The sequence below is a fragment of the Corvus cornix genome, chromosome 17, assembly GCF_000738735.6.
Source record: "Corvus cornix cornix isolate S_Up_H32 chromosome 17, ASM73873v5, whole genome shotgun sequence".
Taxonomy (NCBI): Eukaryota; Metazoa; Chordata; class Aves; order Passeriformes; family Corvidae; genus Corvus; species Corvus cornix.
Genome location: NC_046346.1, coordinates 9,035,073 through 9,056,585, shown reverse-complemented (window position 1 = coordinate 9,056,585; position 21,513 = coordinate 9,035,073). Strand labels below are relative to the sequence as shown.

At 51.5% G+C, this 21,513-nt stretch overlaps 1 protein-coding gene across 1 annotated transcript in view; it reads left to right on the top strand.

The window, feature by feature from the left end:
* The window catches only part of LOC104688232 (voltage-dependent N-type calcium channel subunit alpha-1B), a 261,393-nt gene that overhangs the window by 119,924 nt on the left and 119,956 nt on the right, over positions 1–21,513 (top strand). The window contains 3 exon segments of the mRNA XM_010397632.3: positions 1,328–1,431; positions 13,344–13,459; positions 19,292–19,348. Coding sequence (XP_010395934.3) covers positions 1,328–1,431; positions 13,344–13,459; positions 19,292–19,348 — 277 coding nt within the window.

The following is a 21,513-nucleotide window of genomic DNA, read 5'->3' as shown; positions in this document are numbered from 1 at the left end:
CACTGCTGCCACCTCAGGGTGGGTTTGGCTGACAGGAGCCCGAGGTGCTCAGCCAGCAGATGTGCAGTTCCATCATTCCACAGATCCCGGGTTTCTTGTGGACTCCTTGTCCATGTGTGAGCAGATTCTGGGCTCAGTTGCAGCCCGGCTGGAGGGAAGGCTGTGGTTCCCTCCGGGAATGGCTCGGTTCAGATGGAAATGCGGGGCTGATGCTGAGCCCGGGGGAGGGAGAGCCGAGGTGGGCAGGGAGGAGGCTGCTCTGGAGAGCCTGCACAGGCCTAGGCCACCTAAAAATGTGGTTTGGTCCTGCAGCAGAGTCAGCCTGGAGCTGTGGTTGGAAAAGGCCTTTAAGGTGGTGTCCAACCATTCCCCCAGCACTGACCCATGTCCTCTACACGGCTTTTAAATCCCTCCAGGGATTGACTCCAGCACTGCCCTGGGCAGCTGTGCCAGGCTGGACAATCCTTTCCATGAAGGAATTCTCCCCAATATCCACCCTGAGCCTCCCCTGGCCCAGCCTGAGGCCGTTCCCTCTCCTCCTGTCCCTGTTCCCTGGGAGCAGAGCCCGACCCCCCCGGCTGCCCCCTCCTGTCAGGGACTTGTGCAGAGCCACAAGGTTCCCCCTGAGCCTCCTTTGCTCCAGGCTGAGCCCCTTTCCCAGCTCCCTCAGCCGCTCCTGGGGCTTCAGCCCCTTCCCAGCTCCATTCCCTGCCCTGGACACGCTCCAGCCCCTCAATGTCAAACAGGATTTGAGGTGTCCCAGCACAGGGGATGGGCACTGCCCTGGTCCTGCTGGACACACCATGGCTGGGACAGCCCAGGTGCCACTGGCCTCTTGCCCATCTGGGCACACCTGGATCATGTCCAGCTGCTGTCACAGCACCCCCAGGGCCTTTCCCATCTTTCCCAACCCCTTTGGCCCAGCCTGGAGCTGTGACCCAAGGGCAGGACCCTTGCTGACCCTCAGCCCATTGGTGTGACCCCCATGGGTCCAGCCTGGGCTGATCCCTCAGCAGAACCTCCTGCCCTCCAGGACATCCCCTCACACCCAGGTCACCTCGATCCCCTCATCAGGTCACTGCCAGAGAGATCTGAGGGATCTTCTCACTGGAGCAAAGGATAAACCGTGGTGTGGATGTTGGGAGAATCAGTGCTTTGGCTGGAATTTCACCTGGTGAACACACCAGAACTGACCAGAACATCAGTGGTGGACCCTCCTATGGAATTCCAAGGGGAATCTCCTCTGCCCTGCAGGTTCTGTGTGGTGTTTTCTTTCCGAGGTGAAATAATACTTGTGTTTGTCTCTCCCTTTTCCCTTTGTTTCCAGACAAACGACGCTGCAGGAAATACCTGGAATTGGCTTTACTTCATCCCTCTCATCATCATTGGCTCTTTCTTCATGCTCAACTTGGTGCTGGGCGTCTTATCAGGGTAAGGCAACGACTTTTTGTCCTCACCTGGATATGGAAAGGGAAGATGTGGTGATTTCAGCACTGGGGGGTGATATTACTGGGAGAGATGGGTCACACATCTCACTGTGTCCCCTTCCCACATGTCCTACCTCATCCTCTCCTTGCAGGGAATATTTCTGTAGAGCCCTAGGATGGGGACAGGCTGGTGAAAAACCCTGAACTGAGATGACTCTGAATCCAGACCCAAGAGTTAAGTGAACTCCTGGAATTAGGCTGGTTTGGGTCAGTGCAGCCGACACTTCTGTGCTGCCTTGAAAAACCATCAGGAGCCTGCTGGTGCCAATAAAAGGCTGGAGTGGGACATGGAAATGTTGATAATGCAGCAACCCCTGGGGAAAGGGGAAGCTCAAACCCAAGGCAGTTAAAAGATCTCAGGTTTTGGCTTTTTTTTTTTTTGGTGGTTGTTCTTTGTTTTTTCAGGTTTGATTTTTTTGTTGCCTTCTTTTGTTTGTTTAATCTTTACCTGCTTGAGCCAATGTCTGGATTTTGGGGACACGCTGGTCCCTTGATGCTCAAACCCCAGGGGTCAGCCAGGGATTCGGTGTTTGTTGCAGCTGAGTTTTGGCTTTGGACCTTTGCAGGAATCAAGGTGCCAAGCGTGAGGCTGGAACATTCCCAGCATCTGGGGAGATGGGATCTGCAATTAACACACTCCAGGGCTATAAAGCTCTCGGACTTTGGCACCTCATTCTGCCTGAGTTTCTTCTGAGATCAGGCAGGTGATTGAGATCACAGAGATGTATTAAAATCTGGATTTTTTTTCTGCCTCTTGGCAGCAGGGGAAGGAAAAAGAATTGCTGCTGCCATGTGGTAAAAGCTGTTCAGTGCTGCAGCTTTTTAAAGTGACTGGAGAAAGGAAAGTGCTTTCCAAAGAACGTTTCCAATGCTGATTTGTATTATTTTGTTGTTATTTTCCTCCTCAAAGCACAGGCTGTGGGCAGCAGTGTGGTGGTGTTTGAGGAGGGGAGAGGGCTGTGGGTGAGGCTGTGTCGCACCCTTCAGCTCAGGAATAATCATCATGATCAATAACTGATCACAGCCATTTAGAACTGATCAATAACTGATCAAAGCTATTTATAGGGCATCTGGTGTACCAGAGGCTTTGTCTGATGGCTGATTTAAAGGGAGTACCCTCTACATGTGCTTCATCAGGTGCCTCGTCTCCCTCCTTCCACACTGGGGTCAGCCCACACTGGCTGAAACGATCCGTGGGATTTAAAACCAACCCCAAATCCTGCAGGCTCCTGCTCCTTTGTGCTGGAATCAAAGGGGTTTGGTGAGCAGGAGCTGGAGACCTCTGCCTGACTCTCCTGAAAGCCTCTTGTTGCTTGGGGCAAAATATGAATATTCTATAAATGTAAAAACACAGCTCTGTGCAGGCTTCCCTTTGTCAGCGGTGAGGAGGAGAAAATCTGCCTCACAGAGGGGAGCTTTTAATTTCTGTTTCACCCAGTGGTTTGACATCCTTGCCTGGAATAATTCCTGGGGAGAGGTTGAGGGAATAAACATCACAGCACAGGTGTGGGGTGCAGGGCTCCTGGTGGGCCTGGAGGTGCTGAGCAGGGAAGGAAAAAGGCATAAAATGTATAAAAAATCCTTCCCTGTGAGGGTGGGGAGGCCCTGTTTGAACAAATCCTGGAAAATTGACCCCAGTGGCATCCTCAGACTCCCAAAATGTGCAACAAGAGATGAAACCTGGTTTGGAAGAAAGAGCAAACAACCTTCCCTCTCTGCTGATCCCTCTGGAATTACAGGACAGGATGAGAGGAAATGGGTTCAAGTTGTGCCAGGAGATGTTTAGGTTGGATGTAAGAAAGAAGTTTTCATGGGAAGGCTTGGAGAGCCTTGGCATGGGCTGCCCAGGGTGTCAGCATCCCTGGAAGTGTTCAAAAAACCTGTGGATGTGGCACTTGAGGACACGGCTGATGGCTGGATTTGCTGATCTTAGAGGTCTTTTCCAACCTCAGGGATTCTGTGATTCTGTAACAGCAGCAAAGGCAGGGAAGTGCCAGGGGGATGTGGAAGTGTTGGGAAAATCAGAATATAAATATAAACCCCAATCTCGGGGAGCTCAGGAATTCCTGGTGGTGCCACAGGGATGTTGGGCTCTCCGTGGATGCTGGGCTGCACCTGCTCCCCCCAGTGCCAAAGGCGGAGCTCTGACTGGGGAAACTGGGATCGGCTCCCCCTTGGCAGGCTGGATCTCACCAGAAAACACAGAAATTGTATCCCAGAAATACAGGAAATACTGGGCTGTTTTCCAGGGGAATTGAGACTTTTCCTGGAGTGGTCAGAGGTGCACAAGGGAGCTGTGATGGAGACAGCTCCTGAAATCCAGGGAGTTTAGTTGGTTTTTATGGGATATCTGGGGCTCTCCAGCAGGAGTCAGCACCCCATCTGCTCTGGAGCAGTGGTTCTGTGTCCCTCGTGGGGGTTTTCCCTCTCTGCTCCTCACTTTATATTCCCTCCCTTTCCATTTTCCTTCCCTGCTGCTTGATTCTTCCGTGAACTGACAAAACTCAGCAGCCCTGCTGAACCCAACAGAGCAGAAAAATACAGATTATTTCCTTCTGCAGGAGCTTTTGCTCAGTGCCACAGCTGATTTGGGAGCTCAGGACTGCACAGGCCCAGGAGAGCAGGAACAGGAGGAGAAATTCCTCTCCCTTTTGATACCAGTAACATCCAGGAGCTCATTTTCCTCAGCTTGTGGAATTCTGGAATTCAGAACACGGGCTGGGAATTGTGCTGGGGTGACTCCCCAGTCACAGACACACAGAAAAAAAGGGAAAATATAAATGACAAACATAAATAATTGAAAACTAGGTGGAATTAGGAGACTTGACACCTGCTTTTGAAGCTCTGCTGGCTCATCCCTCCAGCCCTTCTGGTGATGTTATCCCTGTTCCAGAAAGCTGGGGCACTTTGCTTCCCAGAAATGGAGGTGGCATTTGGTAAGAGTGGAACAACTGCAGCGGTGAAAATGTTTAGGAATTTGTATCCATAATGTATTTCTCTGGGAACATCTTTCTGTGCTGGCTGCAGCAGGAGGTTATTTTTATTAGATCCTTTGTAAACTCTTTGGTAGCAATAAAACAGAATACGGCTTTTCCACAAAAAAAAAAGATTGGATGCCTCTGGTGGCACCATGGGATTGTTCTGACTGCAAACCACGTCAGGAAGTGCTGACCCCAGCTGCCCTCCCGTGTCCCTTAAACACGGGGGTCATTTGCTGCTTGGGATGTCACGGCTTCACTTCTGACCACAAAACACCCTGGGATGATCCTGATGAATTTTTTATTGAACTCTGCCCGTGGTTTGCAGCGAGGAGGGAAAAATCCCCACGTGGAGTTGAGAAGCGCTGCCCCACAGTGGAGCTTTTTCTGATTTAACCCTGGTTTCTTGCTCTCAGGCTCTTGTCCTGTGCCCCCAAGGACTGGGCACCCATCCCAATCCCAATCCCCATCCCCACCCCATTCCCACCTTGGCTTCCAGGTGTTCCCTCCCTCAGCAGCCACTCCAATGCTGTTTTCCTCCTCCTGCTGCTGTTCCCCTCCCAGCCCTCAGCCTCCCCTCATCCCAGCTCCCAGTTTTTTTCCACAGGCTGCTGGGATTACGGAGTTTCCTACAGCTCGGGTATTAATCCTGCCCGGTAATGAGCTGGCTGATGCCACACAATACATGGGAGAACTGTTTTGATGCTTTGGATTACAAAATGCAAAGAGGATAAACGTTATCCTGGGATGCTGGGAGGAGGATGATTGAACGTATTTCCAGGCTAAGTGCCTTTTGGCAGGATTTCAGGCAGGGCGGGGGGAGCATCGAGGGTGGCGAGACAGCTGGAATTTTGGCCAGAGAGGCCACGCTCCCGGAATGATGCATTGGGATCCTGGGAGTCTGCACCTCTCGAGTGTGAAAAATGCTGCTTGTCGTGTCCTCCAATATTTATGGTGGAGCCTGAGGTATTTCCAGCCCAGGCAGTGAAGAGTGATGGTTGTTGCCGGGGTTTACTCCTCTGGCTACGATCTCAGAGCGTGGGGAGGCTGCGCAGGGCCTGGGCTGGGTTCTCCTCAGACCTGCTCTGACCTGGATGTGCCACACCTGTGTTTTATGGGATCACCAGGGGCAGGGACTGCGGGGAGGCATTTGGAATGGGTGCAGCAGCTTTGTGACACTGGGAGCCTGGCAGAGGACACAGCCCCTGGCACCTTGCAGGGGGACATGGGGCAGGGAAAAAGGGCTTTAATTCTTCTTCTCACCCTTCTCTGAGCAGCCTGGATGCTTCATCCCATCCAACACCCTCCCTGAGGTGTGCTCCAGGCTCCCTGGGGGATCTTTGTGTCACTGCTGTCCCTGGCTCCCTGGGGTTTTTGTGGGGTTGGAGCAGCTCCTTGTGAGCCCCATCCTGACCTCCCTGAGCATGGCTGGCTCGGGGACTCGCTCTGCTGAATTTCATGACAAGTTTTCCCATCCTGAGGACTTCTGCCAGACTGAGATCATAAAACAAGACATGCAGAGGCCGGAGGAGAGCGGTGCTGATTAATTTGTCACGATGGCAGAGTGTTCTTCTGTCCTCCTTCCCCTCATTACAGGGACAATCCTTCATTTCCCTGCACATTTGTTCCGCGTTCACCGTTTCCTGCTGGGATCTGACTTTGCCTGGTGTTAATTATTTGAAGCAGAAGAGCTGCAGCATGGAAAGAGATGAGATTCTGCTGCCTTTCTCCTTGCTTTTAGTCTGGTCCAAGGCCGTGCTTAAAAGGGAGGGGAAAGAGAACAAAAAAGCAGATTTTTTTTCTCCTTTTTCTTTGCTCATCACCCTTTTTAACAAAGCCATCATTGCAAATGTGAAATGAGGGAGAAATGTGTGCTTCTTGCAGGAAGGGGGCAGAGAGCAGTGACTGATCCTACTGAATGTGGGTCCTTTGCTCCTTCTGTGGTTTTGGTTAGTCCAGGAGAGCTGGACTCCCTTTATTTGCCCTTCTCTTAAGCCACAGTGGAAATCAAAGCCTGGAATATAAAAATGATACGTAGGAGACCTAAATTTGAATTTCCTGGGGCCTCTGCTTTGTCCTAGGAGTAGAAACTTGAACAGAACCAGAAGTTCATCCCACAATTGCAGCAGGGTGAGGCGAGGAGATAAATGGGGCTTTTGAACTCCTTTTTCTTTGCTGGTGCCTCCTTCCAGCCAGGTTTGCCCAGCTGTGGCCCTTGCAGCTTTTCAAAGCAGCTTAGGTGGAATCAAAGTCAAATTGGCACAAGCTGAACGTAAAGACAAAGGAAAGGAGGGAGGAAGATGCATTGAAAGCTTCACCTCTGTGGTGTTCCTCTTTTCTTCCCAGAAATCCAGGATATATCCCATACCTGGCCTGCATTTGGAGCCTCTTGTTGCTGTGGCAGTGATTAAAGTGACTCTGAAGCCTGGCTTGGTGCTCAGAGATCAATCTCTCCGAGATACTTTCATCCCTTATCAGCTGCTGGAGGACAGCTGAGTTTTCCCCTCTTTAGGAGGAAGCAGGAGCAGCTCTCCCTGTGCAGGATTGATGGAGCCAGTGCTTATTCCTCAGCACTGGATATTGGGATGGCTTAAGCAGCTCTTTGGGCTCAGTCTGGACCTTTCCCAGTGGGATCCTGGCTGGCTGCAGCTCCAGGTGAAAGAGAAGCAAAAATCTTTGGGATTCCAAGCAGCTGATGGGACAGCCTGGGGTGGGTGAGGAGCCACAGAGCTTTGTCAGCTCAGGCCTCTGGTCTTTCCTTCTTTAATCAACTCTGACTTCTCAGCAAACTGCAGGAAAACTTATCTTAGAGGTGCCAACCGCCACCAGCATAAAGGAATTCTAAAATATTCATTCTGGCTTTTCAGGTGAAGCCATTGTTTGGTTTCCCATTCCAGCAGTTTTCAGTGTGCTCTCCCTGTGCCCCGTGCATCCTTTCAGCTCCCTCAGGCTTTTTCCTTGCCCGAATGAGGAGCATTTCCATGTTTTTTCTTCTTGTTCCACATGGCCTTTCCAATCAGGATGCTCTGCCTGTGTTCAGTGGTGACCTGGTCTGGATTTTGGAACTATTTGAAACCAGCGATTTCGCATCACACCACATTCATCTCTATTCATGTTTCCAGAGCAGTAAGGCAGAGGCATCAAATTATTTTTAGTTTTGCCTGCAGATTTTCTGAGCATTTTGTCTGTGGATGAGAATAATCAAAGTCAGCACATCCTGAACTTCTCCTGATCCTTGCTGTGGAACAGAGTTGATGTTATGGGGCGTGTTTTTGCTGCTCTCCTGTCATTCTGTTTGCAGCCCTTGTGGGTGCAAAGTGCCAGCTACGCCAGCTAAGATTTGTCCTCTTGGGTTTGCACCTTCCCAGCTGTGGGTCATGTCCAGGCAGCTGGAAATGGCACTGCTTTTCTGTTCACTCCTGGATATAATCAGATTTCTCTTTCCTGAGCCAAGTTTCTGACTTCTAACGTTGTATTTCTAACTCAGCAGCATCCTCCCAGCTTTATTTGCCCTTCTCTTAAGCCACAGTGGAAATCAAAGCCTGGAATATAAAAATGATACACAGGAGACCTAGATTTGAATTTCCTGGAGCCTCTGCTTTGTCCTGGGAGTAGAAACTTGAACAGAACCAGAAGTTCATCCCACAACTGCAGCAGCTTCGTGTGCCCCCAAAGCGCAGAAATTCAGACCCGTTTTTCCTGTGACCCCGAAGTTCAGGAGTTCAAACTGTCTGGGTTCTGCAACAAACCTGAGGTTGGGGGAGGCATTAAAACCCATTTCAAAGGCATCAGCACCCATTTCTCCTTAAAGACCCTCACGCGTCGAGGTGTTTGCAAAGCCCTCAGCACTCATCTTTCCTATCGTCGGGGAAATTCCTCCTGCGCGTTGCTCTGGCTCAAACCTCAGCGGGAAATCGGCACCAAGCGTGTTTTGAGGGTCCTTCCTTGCTGAGCGAAACACGAGAGGAACTTTAAACGCTTCAGCCCCTCATCCAGGCAGCCCCCGAGGAGCACAAGCCGGGATTTTGTCCGCAGCTGCTGCCGTGGCTCTGTCACACAGCCCGGGAGCCGCTGTTTGCCACCTCCTGCCTCCAGCCTGTCCCTCCCTGGGATGCTCCCAGGCTGCCGACAGCTCTCAAATCTCTTCCCGGGCACGGCTCCACCTTCCAGCAGCAAAGCTGCCACACACCGACTCCTGTCCCGGCCAGTTCGGGTTCTCCACCTGGAGATGCGATGGTTTCGGCTCGTGAGGAGCTCCCTCCACCACCTGCAGTCCTGGCCGCTCCCTTCGCCAGCGCTCCCGCACTTGGATGCTCCTGCTCTGGCTCCTCTCCACTCCCGAGGGCTGCGTTTCTCCAGGCAGGACTGGCTGTCCCCCCGAGATGTCACCTGCCAGCCAGGCTCAGCTTTACGCATTCCTTGGATATACTCGGGCTGGAGACGAAGCCAATCCAAAAACTCACTGGATTTTTTTTTTTTTTTTAAGATGTTAATTTTAAGACTTAAAATTCCCAAAGTTCTTCACAGCTGCTTTCCAGGAGTGGCTGGAAGTCCTTCCAAGACCTGCTGCTTTCTGAACAACACTTCAGCTCCGGGGATGGGGGCTGCTCTCCTGTGTAAAGTCTGAGATTTCCTGCGATCTGAACGTGGGATCCTTCTCAATGAGGAGCTAATTACCTGTGCTGTAATTACGAGTCGCTAATCACCAGCACTATTAGCGGCAGCGATGACAGTGGTGCTGTCTCATCTCTCTCTGCCTCTCCTCCGCCAGTGGGAAGCGTTTCTGGCTCGTTTCTGAGCAGCAAACCTGAATCGCAGAGGTTTCAGGATGTGATCAGTCTTGCACTGACGCCGCCCTGGGCGTGTGCCACGAAACCCCAACCAGGAGGAGCATCAGGATGCTCCATCCCAGCTCTCTGCTGTCACACAGAAAGCTAATCACACACTCGGGGGATGAAGACTGCTGACTTTTTTTGATCGCTGTGGCAGTATTTTTAATTTAAGGCCAGCGTGGATAAAGTACTTGTAAGAATTTTAGTTAGAATTTCATGAGTTTATTACGTTTACTGACCCTGGTGGTTATTCAGGAGCTGCCTCGGTCTCTGGTGTGGCTTGGGGGGCTCTGGAATTGCTCTGGAGTGGCTCTTTCAGCGCATATTTCACACCGAGATTTATTTCACTCTTCCACCCACCAAGGTGATAAGCAACAACCATCCATCCTCCGGGTGACATTAAGCACCGGCTGCTCTCGAGAAGAAAAATGGGACACCTTGAGCCTGACTGGATGTGGTTTCCATGATGGATGCACTGCCTTTGGATCCTGTTTGTCCCTGCTGTCTCTGTGGAATCGGCTACAACGTGGGCAGGGACACCTCCCACTATCCCAGGCTGCTCCAAGCCCGTCCAACCTGGCCTGGGACACTTCCAGGATCCAGGGGCAGCCACAGCTGCTCTGGGAAATCTGTCTCCCCACGCTCACAAAAAACATCATTCCACATTCCAGAACTGGCCAAAGCATGGGGGGAAAAAACCCCCAAAAACAAACCATCTCTTTTTTCAGCTCTGAAAAAAAGTCTTGGAGGTAAAACTGGACAGGAAGCAGAAAATTTCTGCTCAGGTTTTTTCCTTTCTGGTGATTTGGGAGATTTTTGCAAGTCAATGGCATAAATAGGAATTATGCTGAATAAAAGAGGAAACTTATTTACTGCTCCCAGCCCTTCCCATGGGGCTTTCTGTGTTTTCATTTGGAGTTGGCAGGGAAACTTCAGCTGAAATATTTTTAGATGAAATATGGCATTCTGAGATCGCTTTCTCCCCTTTCTTTGAATGTGTTCTGAAATTTGTTGAAGAGCTCTCAAAGGGAAATTCTGGGAGTTTTCCAGTTGCAGCAAATGGGGAATATTTCAGCTCCTGAATGGTGATGGATGGAGTGGAAGAGACACACATCGTTTATTATTACATTTCATATAGAAAACGTTCTTTTTAACAAGTCCCAGCTTCATCAAACCTCTCTCGCATCTCCTGAAATGAGAAAGGACAAACGGAGCTCCTTTCACCAGGAAGATCCTACATCAAGACCCTCCAGTCTTGAACCTGAATGTGCAGAAGCTCTGGAGCATTCAGAAGGAATTTAAGGGGCAGAGACCCAAGGAATCTCCTTCTCCTGGAAGTCACAATCCCAACTTCTCCAGCAATGCCTGGACAAAGACCTGGACAAGCTCAAGCAGTGGCCCATGGAACCTCGTGAGGTTTAACCAGGCCGAGTGCTGGAGCTGCAGCTGGGTCAGGGCAGCCCCTGGGATCAATCCAGGCTGGGATGAGCAGCTGGAGCAGCCCTGGGAGAAGGACCTGGGGGTGCTGTGGGGGAGAGCTGGACCTGCCCCGGCCCTGAACCCCCTGCCCTGGGCTGAGCCCCAATGTGGGCAGCAGGGGAGGGGGATTGTGCCCCTGTGCCCCTGCGCTCAGGTGAGACCCCACCTGCAGAGCTGCCCCAGCCCCGGGGCCCAGCACAGGAAGGACCTGGAGCTGCTGGAGAGAGGCCAGAGGAGGCTCCAGGGGGATCAGAGGGATGGAGCAACTCTGCTGGGAGGAAAGGCTGGGAGAGCTGGGATTGTTCAGCCTGGAGAGGAGAAGCTTTGGGGTGACCTCAGTGTGACCTTGCAGGGCCTGAAGGGAGCTAGAAAGATGGAGAGAGACTCTGTCCAAGGGCCTGGAGGGACAGGACACAGGGAATGGCTTCCCAGTGCCAGAGGGCAGGGCTGGATGGGATATTGGGAAGGAATTGTTCCCTGGGAGGGTGGGCAGGCCCTGGATCCCTGGCAGTGCCCAAGGCCAGGCTGGACATTGGGGCTTGGAGCAGCCTGGGACAGTGGGAGGTGTCCCTGCCCATGGCAGGGGTGGCACTGGATGGGCTTTGAGGTCCCTTCCAACCCAAACCATCCTGGGGTTCTGTGGTGGCCAAAGCCGCCAGTTCCAGGGAGCAGGAGGGCGCAGGTGGCTTTAACCTCACAGTGTCCCTCACTGGTGCCTTGGGAGATCCGTGTGTGGCTGTGCAGAAACTGCTGAAGGTTTGCAACTTCCACCAGTTTCTCCCTCATTTTCTTGCACTTTTAAAGTACAAACCTTCCACTTGAGGTTTTGGACTCTGATCCTTGTGGGTTCTTTCCATTTTGTGACTCTGAAATATAAAGTTGTGATTAAAGGGACAAGTAACTTTTACTGTCCTCAGGCCAGACAGGACCTGGCAGAAGATGAAAAGCTCTGCAAGGAGAGCTCTCCCCTTCCTGCTCCTGAGGGGTGAGGGAGCAGTGCCATGGCTCATCTGCTGTCCTTCCTGCCCACGGGGGTCCTCCAGGAAACTTCCCACCGGTGTTGTCTCCTCCTTTGGGAAATCTGTGCTGACGCCATGCCTGGAAATTGAAATTCACGTTGTCACCTCGTGCTGTCTGATCCCATTCCTCCTGCTCCAGGCAGAAATCCAGACTGAGGGAAGGTCCCTGGCCCCAACCAGCAGGGACAGGAATGAGAGCATCAAAAGAGGGGTGACCCAGCTGACACTGCAGGATCCCGGCTCGCCCCGGGGACGTGCTGAGTGCCACGGAGGAGCTGTCGGCTCAGAGCCGTGTTTTGACTCCCTCTGTTCCAAGGAAGGGGTCAGGGGCTGTCCTGGCAGGTGGGGACAGGAGAGAGGAGTCAGGAGCCTGGGATGTGCTGCCAGAATGAAGATTCCAGCTCAGCTCCCCATCAGTGTTAGGTCCTCCCCCAATCCCTTCTCTGTGGGTCACATTCCTGCCAAACGAAGCAGAAGTGGCACCTTTGAAGGACCAGCTGCAGATCGTGAGTGCAAAGCTGCCCCTGGCACCTGGAGCTCCTTTTTCCCCCATTCTTCTCCCAGCTCCTGCTCCTTGCTGGCTTTTGATGAGCCACGTGTGGGTTGATTAGGTGGGATTTTAGTAAAAATCATTAGTTCACTGATTAATTAAGAGTAAACTGGGGGTGTGAAGGACACAACGGAGTTAGGATGGGCTGGGGGACTGAAGCCTCATGATCTCACATTTATCCACACAAAGCTATTGTGGGAGACAGCCCTGTGTGTGTCTAAACCAGGGATTGCAGAGGCTGGCTCAGAGCTCCATAAATGGCACATGAACTCCTTCACGTGGGGAATCAGAAAATTCCCAGAGGTGTGGGACAATTCCCAGCCCCAGTGTGGGTTGTCTTAGGCTGGTGGCTGCACTTTCTCCTCAGCATCGTTCCAGTTAGACCAGCGGGATGCACTTGGACAGGATTTCTATGATGGTTGGATGAAATTTCCTTTCTGCCTGCCCTGTTCTAGTGATGATATCCAGATTCTTGCTTTCCATGGGATTTTAGCAAACAGCAGGATCATTTTTACCCTCAAGCCAGAATATCTGGGCTATTTCAACTCCGCCCGAGAGTATCCATCCTCACTCACTCACTTGACTTCTGCTTGTCACAATTACCTAAAGCCTGGGAAAACTTGAAGAAAGGCTGACAGGAAAGAGCAAATCTCCTCAGAAAAGTGCTGATCTCTTGTGCTTCTATAGGAGATGGTGCTGTGGAGAGAGCTGGAGGATGGCTTTTAGCGTTGAGGATGATAATTTGTATTTCATGACTGGCTGTGGTGCGTGCACATGGAATTTTGCATGTCTTTTTCGGGATGAGAGAGGCAGAGAAGCATCTGAGCTCCAAAGGAATAATCTGCTGGACAACAATAAATCCCTTGCTGTGGTTTCCACCCCCTACTCCCATCCTGGACTCCACAGGCTCCCCAAACCCCCCTCTGGAATGCTGAGGGAGGGCTGTGTGCCTGCCCTGGCTGCCCGTGACGGGTTTTTCCTCTCTTCTCTCCCCACAGTGAATTTGCCAAAGAACGAGAGAGGGTGGAGAACCGCCGGGCGTTCCTGAAGCTCCGCAGGCAGCAGCAGATCGAGCGGGAGCTCAACGGGTACCTGGAGTGGATCTTCAAAGCAGGTAAGGCAGGGATCTCCTGGCCTTGGTTGGATGTGTTTTGGGGCAAGTGAGGGCTGGTGATGGGCTCCAGAATTAGTCCTTGGTGCAGCCGAGCCTGGGGAGGGCCCAGCCAGCACTCGTTGGTTTTGTTGGAATTCTTTCTGAGCATTTGCACCGAAGTTACCGCAAAAAGATCTCGGTTTGGTTGAAGCGAAGCTAAAGGAGCTGAGCCAACTTTGTTGCTGAGATCAAAGCAATTGCCCTAATACAGGGCAATATAAAAGAGTGCCCAAAGCCTCCACCGAGGGGGAACTGAGTCATTTCTGCTTTATTCTCTCCCTGCCCCAGCTGGTGTCTCAGCCTTTCTTCCTGTGGTGGTAAAACCCACCCGAGGGGCATTTTTTACGAGCTGCAAAGATCCCTTGCGTGAAGCTCCCCCCAGCCCCTGCTAACACTGCTTTATAACCACCAGAACTGAACGTTGCTCCTCATTGCGAGGCGTGAGCAGCTTTAACCAGGACCCAGCCACACTCACTGAACAGAAAACAGCATTTTTATCAGACTGCAAGGATTACTGATAACCTTCCTGCCTGATGGAGCAGCTGATATTTATCTATTGACATAACCACAGTCAGTGCTTTCATGCAGCGGGGTAATTTCCTCCTTGCTTGCTTTTCAACGTCTGAGCCAAGGGAAAAGGCCTTTCAGAACAATGATGGGGAGGAAAAGAAGTGGTGGTTTCTCAAACAGATTCCTGGGTGCCTTTTTAGAGAGATCAGCTTCATCCTTGCTCTTTACAGCCGAACTGTAAAACAAAAATATCAGCAGTTTATGGCGTGGTTCAAACCCGTTATTTCTTGTAGCGCTGCACAGGGTGACAACCGAGGGCCACTTGTGTTGTCAGACTTTTATCCACTGTGAGGGTTCTACGGCAGCTCAGGCAGCCACCCTTCATTCTGTGGTTCTGGAGGCATCAGAAAATAAATAATTCCCTTTCCTTCCCATTTAGAATTTGTCTTCTCATTAGTTTACAGCTTCTGTGCAACCCCAAACTCAGATTAACTCCTGGTTTGCCCAGCAGCTGCAGCAGGGTTCTCTGGGGTTCTCCTTTTCTAGCCCTGTCTTGCTTTTAAGGCTCTTGGTGATTTTTGGTCCCTAAATCCTGATCTCTGTCAATAAAACAGAGCTGAGAATTCCCCTGCAGGGTTTGTGCCACTTTGGGGCCTGCTCTGCTCATCACCAGCTGAACTTGTGAGAAATTTAGGACGCAGAAATTATACAATGTACAGCCAACCTCTGCTCCAACTCGCATCGCTGTGGGAATTCCTGCCTCTTCCACTTCTTTGTAGCCAGGGCTGAATAAATGCCACACCAACCTCGAGTGAAACTGCTGCAAAAGACACATTTTTTAGCCTGATAACACACAATCCAGAAGGTTTTGTGGAACAGGGACGTGCATGGAAAAGAGCTGAATCAGGGAATGGTAAAAATACTCTGTAAAGGCATTGTTGAGAATATAATAGGAATACAAAAGAGCTTCCTAGTACAGCTGAATAATAACAGTAATTAAAATCAGCTTAGCAGCGTTAATAAAATCTTTGAATAAAAATGCGGCGTGAAGGCAAAGCAGAGGATCCAGGCTTTAGGATTGAGGCACTGAAAATTGGGACTGTGCCTTCGACGGGGACTTCCCAGCTCTGTTTTGGGAATTTCAGCTCTGAAATGATCTGCAATTCCTTGTCCAGGATTCGGAGCGGGGGATACAGCCAGGGAGGACAGTCCCAGACAGAGCTGGGCAGAAACCCCCTGCAGCAGCCCCAGGCAGGAGCTGTTTGCATAAAGGAAAGAGAAAAAGCTCCTGGGATTCTGCTCTAATGGAACTCTGGAGGATTTGGTCATTATTCCTGGGAATATCTGATTGGTTTTAAATCCTTCTGCCAGCCTTGACCTCGCTGACTCTTGGAGCAAAGAGTGCCACATGTTAATGCTCAGTTTGGTCTTAAAAAATCAACCAACCCCACCAAGCCGTGTCCTGCCCTCCCTTTAAATCCGTCGCCTTTCTGCAGTGAGAGGAAGAACTCAGGAGTTCTTTTAATTACTTTTCTTTCTCTAATCTCCCTCCACCTTGTTTCCTCTTATTTTTTCCTGCTCTGGAGCACCCAGAACCAATCAGCCCAATCCCCTCTCTTCCCCTGGAAGCCTCCCCAGCTTTCCAACATTTCTAATATCCTCCCTGAGCATTTGTTCATTTGTTTTTTCCCCTCATTTATTTTTGATGCAAGGCAGGGGAGAGTGGAGAGCTGCATTCCAGTGCTTCATAAAATGTCTTAATCCTGAGATTGTTTTTGCTCTGCAATTTTTTTACATATTCTGAGTAGTTGCTGGAGCTGGACAGGAGGAGCCCTTGTCCTTTGTAGTGCTCAGGTTTTTACCTCAAGGGCTCTTTTAGGACCAAGGGAAGTGTGAGGGACTAAAATCCCTCCTTCATCTGTGCCTTCCCTCCCCTCAGCCAACGATAATTTTAATTTAACGTCGTGGTTATTGTTCACTGACCACTCTTAAGCGTCTTTAATGTTTCTCATTCATGTCTGTAATTTTAATTATCACAGAGTCCCTGATTGGTTTGGGTTGGAAGCCTTGTCCAGCCTGGCCTTGGGCACTGCCAGGGATCCAGGGGCAGCCCCAGCTGCTCTGGGCACCCTGTGCCAGGGCCTGCCCACCCTCCCAGGGAACAATTCCTTCCCAATATCCCATCGAAATCTCCCCTCCTTCAGTTTGAAGGCAATTGTGCTTTCCAGAGGAATGAAAAAGTGGGCAAACCAAGCAGTGCAATCCACGCAAGTGATTTTTTTTTTTGCCACTTTCTCCACTAAACTCCTCAGAAGTGCAGGAATCCAAGGCTGGAATGCTGCATTTCTGGAGAACAGGGAACTACGAGTTCTCCACACAGAGTAAAGAGCTTCTGAGCCCACAAATATTCTTTTGAAGATGTTTCTCTTATCTTACAAGGACATGCAGCGTTTGGAAAACACTTTGCTCAGAGACTCAAAGTCTTCCCGTTCAGGGCTAATCAAGTTTCATGTCTTTTGCATTTTAATTCTCTCCAAACCCACCTTTTTCACACAAAACTGGAGTGCCAGGCTTTGGGAATGGTTTCACCTCTCTCTCCCAGCCTTCTGTCACTTCAAGGCCATCCCTTGACACAACAGAGCTCTGTGAACTCCAGGTTTCAGCTTTCTTTAGAAGAACAGAGCCCCATGATAGAGATGGGAAAAGACACCTCCAGCACTGAACCCCATGTGAGGTGCCAGGGGAGGATAATTGCCACAAAGACAAAGCAGAGTTCCCTGGGAGAGCGTGACAGCCACTTCTAAAGGCTGCATTTTAAAGAACTTTTTCTACTTACCAAGCCAGAAATTAAATTCCTTTATTCTTTGTTTTTCCTCACCTCTGCTGCCTGGTGAGTGTGAGTTATTTCCAGTGATCTGCTGCTCTTTTGAGCCCCCAGTGTCCTCCCTCCCCACACCAGAGAGAAGGAGAAGGGGCACCACATTTCTCTGCTGCTTTGCCTTCATTTCCAGCCCAGTCAGACTAACGACCAAAAATTCACCTTGCTGCCAAGACACCCCTGGCTCTGATACCCTGGTGAAGCCCCTGAGCCTTTGTTTGGAGGCTCAAAATCGCTGATCTGATCCCATCTCTCTGCTGAACATTTCTCCTAATGCAGAGGCACCTTTTTTGGGGGGGGTTTCAGGTGCCCAGTGATCTCCTTCCAGGCTCTGTTAGCAGTGATTAAGGCAAAGCAGCTCCTGAGCCTCTCTTCAGGATGCTGGCTGGTTAAAAACCCCTCCCAGCAGTGCTGAGCAACCTGCTGAGCTCTCTTTTTAGCCTTAAAAACCTCCTGGGGTAGTTGTGGTCCTCTGGATTCCCAGAGAACATGAGGCAGACAGGAATAATTATCAAGGGAGAGAACCCGGGAACACTGCAGGAGGAGAGCGAGGCTTGAGGGAATTTCAGAGGTGAAATGGGGTTGGATTATTTTAAGGGAACAGTAAAACTTAGCCCAGCTGTGTTTATGGATGGAGATTTGTTTGGGCACCAACTCAGGGCTCTTCATTTGGGGCAAAGGTTTGCAGAGTTGTGTAGTTTGTAGGTGAGAATATTTTGATACCAGCAGCCTGTGGGGAGGGTTCCCATGTCTAACCCATCCCTTCCTTGTGTTTTAGGGCAGTCACACTGGGAATTGCAGTTTAATTCCTCCCATATTTTAGCCCCCAAACATCAGTACAGGCAAAACTTCAGAAGAACCTTTTGGTCTGAGGTGCTGGTTGGTCAGAGAAGTCTCTTGAACCGTCCAAAACCACCCATTTCACTCTTCTGACCTGGCCTAGGAAGCCTTGAAAACCACCTGCATTGTAGGTGGGAATTGCAGGCACAACTTGTGGGTTTTTGGAAGGATTTTACACCTTTTAAAGTGCAGCTTTGAGCTCATCTGACCTTCTTAACCCTGTCAACTTTGCTGTCTTTCATATCTCTGGTGCATTACTTTGCACTTTCCTATTTCCTTCCCCTCTGCTTGGGTTTCCAGCCTTCCTCAGTGGTTGGTATTACTTTTTAGCCTTCTCAATTTGCTGTCTTATTAAAGTATCATTGCCTCTCTCTCCCAGATGATTAATAAAGAGATTATATAAGGCTTGTGTGGCTTATAAGGGTTTATATAAGGCTGATCCCTCTGGTATCCTTCTAGACAGCTCTCAGCCTCACACTTTGATGTTTGGCCTCTGGTTTGTTTGTATTTATTTTTCTGAAGTTGCTCTTCCATCTAGGTTGGCTTAAATGGACTTTAAAGCAAAATTTGGTGGGAACACGGCATCAGATGTTTTAGTAAGAACCCAAATTCGATGGAATTACAGGCATGTGGATTTGCCATTTTTAAGAACAGAAGGAAGTGCAGAGTTTAGCAGCTGCCAGCTCAATGTTTTGTTTGCTTTGGGTTATCCTTTAGCAGATTCCCCACGTCATTTTCCAGCAGCAAACTGAAAATCTGTGGTTCTGAGTGAGGTCTCAAGTACTGGCACAGCACTGCAAACTGGCCATGGGGGTGGCACTGCCCTGGGAAACCTCAGGAAATTGGGTTGTCTTTCACGCAGATGAAAATTATTCCGTTTGGGGGGGTTGGTTTTTAGTGTTTCCTGATTTTTTTTTTAACTTTAGGAAAGTGCACGGTTGTATTTTGGAGAGTTGCAGAGGAATGGGACACCAGGATGGTGTTGCAATCACTGAGCTCCCTCGTGGAAAACGTGCTGGGGATTTTATTTGGACAAAGATTGGATGCGATGGCTCAGTGGTGACACCAAGTCTCCTGCTGTCCCTGTTGCTGTCACCCAGTGCCACTCCTCTGCTCCCCATGGCTCACTCCTGGTTTTCTGGAGACAAAAGAGCAGCGATGGGTGTGGAGCATCATTCCCAAACTGTCTCCAGCGTGGATGGGCATGAGGGACCTTCCTGGGGCTTGTGGGGACTTGTGGTCCTGCCCAGTCTGGAGGAAGGTCCTTGGTGTCCAGAAGAGCCTTGGGGAGGAGAGTCGGGCAAAGAACCGGGAGTGGGTGGCTGTGAGGAGGAAGGGGTTTGTTTGGAATCCTCCCTCTGTGCAAGAGGGACACGGGCGGAGAAACACGAGAAGCACATCCCAGAGCCGGGAATGCCCCTGCAGACGCTGTAAGGGGGTGGCACTGGGGTGGCACTGGGGTGAGGTGGGTGACACTGGGACTGGCGCCTGCTGCCCCCACCACTGGTGTGGGAGCAGGGCCGTGAGGAACCTGAGGCTGACCCTGGCCGGTTTTCCTTTTCCAGAGGAGGTCATGCTGGCCGAGGAGGACAAGAACGCGGAGGAGAAGTCCCCTCTGGACGGTAGGTGGCTTTGCTGGGCACTTTTCCTCCAGCGCCACGGGAGAGGTTCACCTGCTGTCACTGCCACGCCTTCCTCCCGAGCAGGAAGGATCCTCCCGCATGCACCCGGCACAAATCCGGCCGCAGAGCCCCTTCTCCCGGGGCTCCTCCAGGCTGCAGGTGGCTGAGGAGCAGTTATGGGACACCCCACACCGCCCTGGGACGGGGATGTGCCCTCGGGGTCGGTCCCCACGCCCTGCCGAGGGTGGCTGGCTGTGTGTGCAGGGGGTAGAGGCTGCCAGGAGGATGGAGAAGAGAGAATGCGCTGACCGAGAGAAGGCAGGGCTCCGAACGGATTTGACCCAGGGACTGAGCCCCCTGTTAGCCGTAAGCAGTAAGACATAACAGGGTGTGGTGATCCTTCCTTCCGACGTGCGAGCCCAGCGCGGCAGGACGGCCTGAGGAGCCGAGCAGCGAGGCCACGGGGATGCTCCCCCTGTGCCTCCAGCCCCGACAGCTCTTAGGATGCGCCAGCCACTCAAAGCTCAGTTAAAGACTCTTCCCTCTCCCTTTTCTGACCATCTTTCGTCCTCCCATGTCTCCTCCTTTCCCCTCCCCTCCCTCCCCCTCCTGTTTTTTTTTCTCCTCCCATTCACTGTCAGGGAGGGCCGCCTCGGAAGGGCCGATTCCTCAAGGCACGGCGCCGGCAGAGACTGGCAGCGGCAGCAGCTACAACAGTGAGTGGATTGCAAATCACCAGGGGCTTAGGTGGCACACAGGGGCAGCTTCCCCCCACAGCCCCGCGTGCCCAGGTCACCGGTGACAGTCCCCAGGTGGTTTTGCACCTGGCTCCGAGCCGTGCAGCTCTTCGGAGCATCAGGTGCTTGGCTGCTGGTCCGCCTTGGCCAGCCCGGTGACCTGCGCTGGGGAGGATTTGGGGCTGGAAGAGCTGGGGCTGCAGCAGGTCAGGGCTGAGGTGTGCTTGGCCAGTCCTCGTGTGTGTGTCGGGGTGTGTGTGAGCTGGGGAAGCCTGTCCAGCACGTGGCTGTCAGGCTTCAGGTGGAATTTGTGTCTGGAAGAGCAGTCTGAGAGGTGTGAGAAACTCGAGGTGGGTGCAAGGCACGGAGTAAAGACCCAGAGAGACTTAGGCTCCTCCTATCCTAGAGCTAAAGGAGCCTGAGAATGTTCCCAGCCTTGGAGCAGCCCAGGTCTATGCTGGTAAATTCTCTGAGTTCCCAAAACAGAGGGACATGGCATCCAGGGTGCCTGGAGAGATGGCACAACCTCACTGCCAAACACACCAAGGAGTTTTCTGGGGGAGAAGATAAAAAGCTGCTCAATTCATGCTAGAGAGTTTTGGAAAATTTTAATCCCAGTGCTGGGGATGGCCCTGGACATGCTGGAGTGTACTGGGACAGACACAGCCGGAGGGACCCCAGAGCTGGTATTGCTGGGACGGAGGATTGAGCCTAGAGCTGGGTGGGGCAGCAAGGAGCACAAAGGGTTATTGGCAAAATAATGGATCCAGATCACAGGTTCAGGGCATCCTCTCTGGGTGACGCTCTGGGTGTTCCCTTGAAGTGACACAAGCACAACCCTTAGGAGGAGGAAGCGCATCCACGTCTCTGTCCAGGCAGGAAAATCCGCGTAGGGCGAGGGGATGTTGTGGAGGAGCCTCCCCGGGGCAGTCTCTGCAGCGTGAGTGGCTTTGCTGTGTGTGCCCACGGACCAGTCTGTATCACCACACCGTGGGGTGTCTTACTGCTGATAGAAAGTGCTGCTTAGTTACTGTATGTCTCGAAGCTGTCACCAAACTGTACCAACGTGATTTTTTTTTTTCTGCCACTTCTCAAGGTTCTGCAGGTAGGTGGTCCTGGGAGCAGCGTCCTCAGTGCTCCTGCCTCACTGCCCCCCCCCCCCCCCGTGCTCTGGGTGGACAGTGCAGAGCTCTCATTCCCTGCTGAGTAACATAGCGATGTTTTCCCTCCCCACAAAAGCTGCTTTTGGAAAAAATAAAAACCCGTGTTTTCAAAGAGTTCCGCCGTCCCCAGAGGGCAGGAGTTGCACACCGGGTGCTGCTGAGAGGCTGCTCACTGATGTGTGGCCGCTTTCTCCACGCAGCTTTTCTGCTCCTCGAGGCATCGCTGGGTGGTAAACTGAGCTCTGTAAATGCTGACTCCCTCATG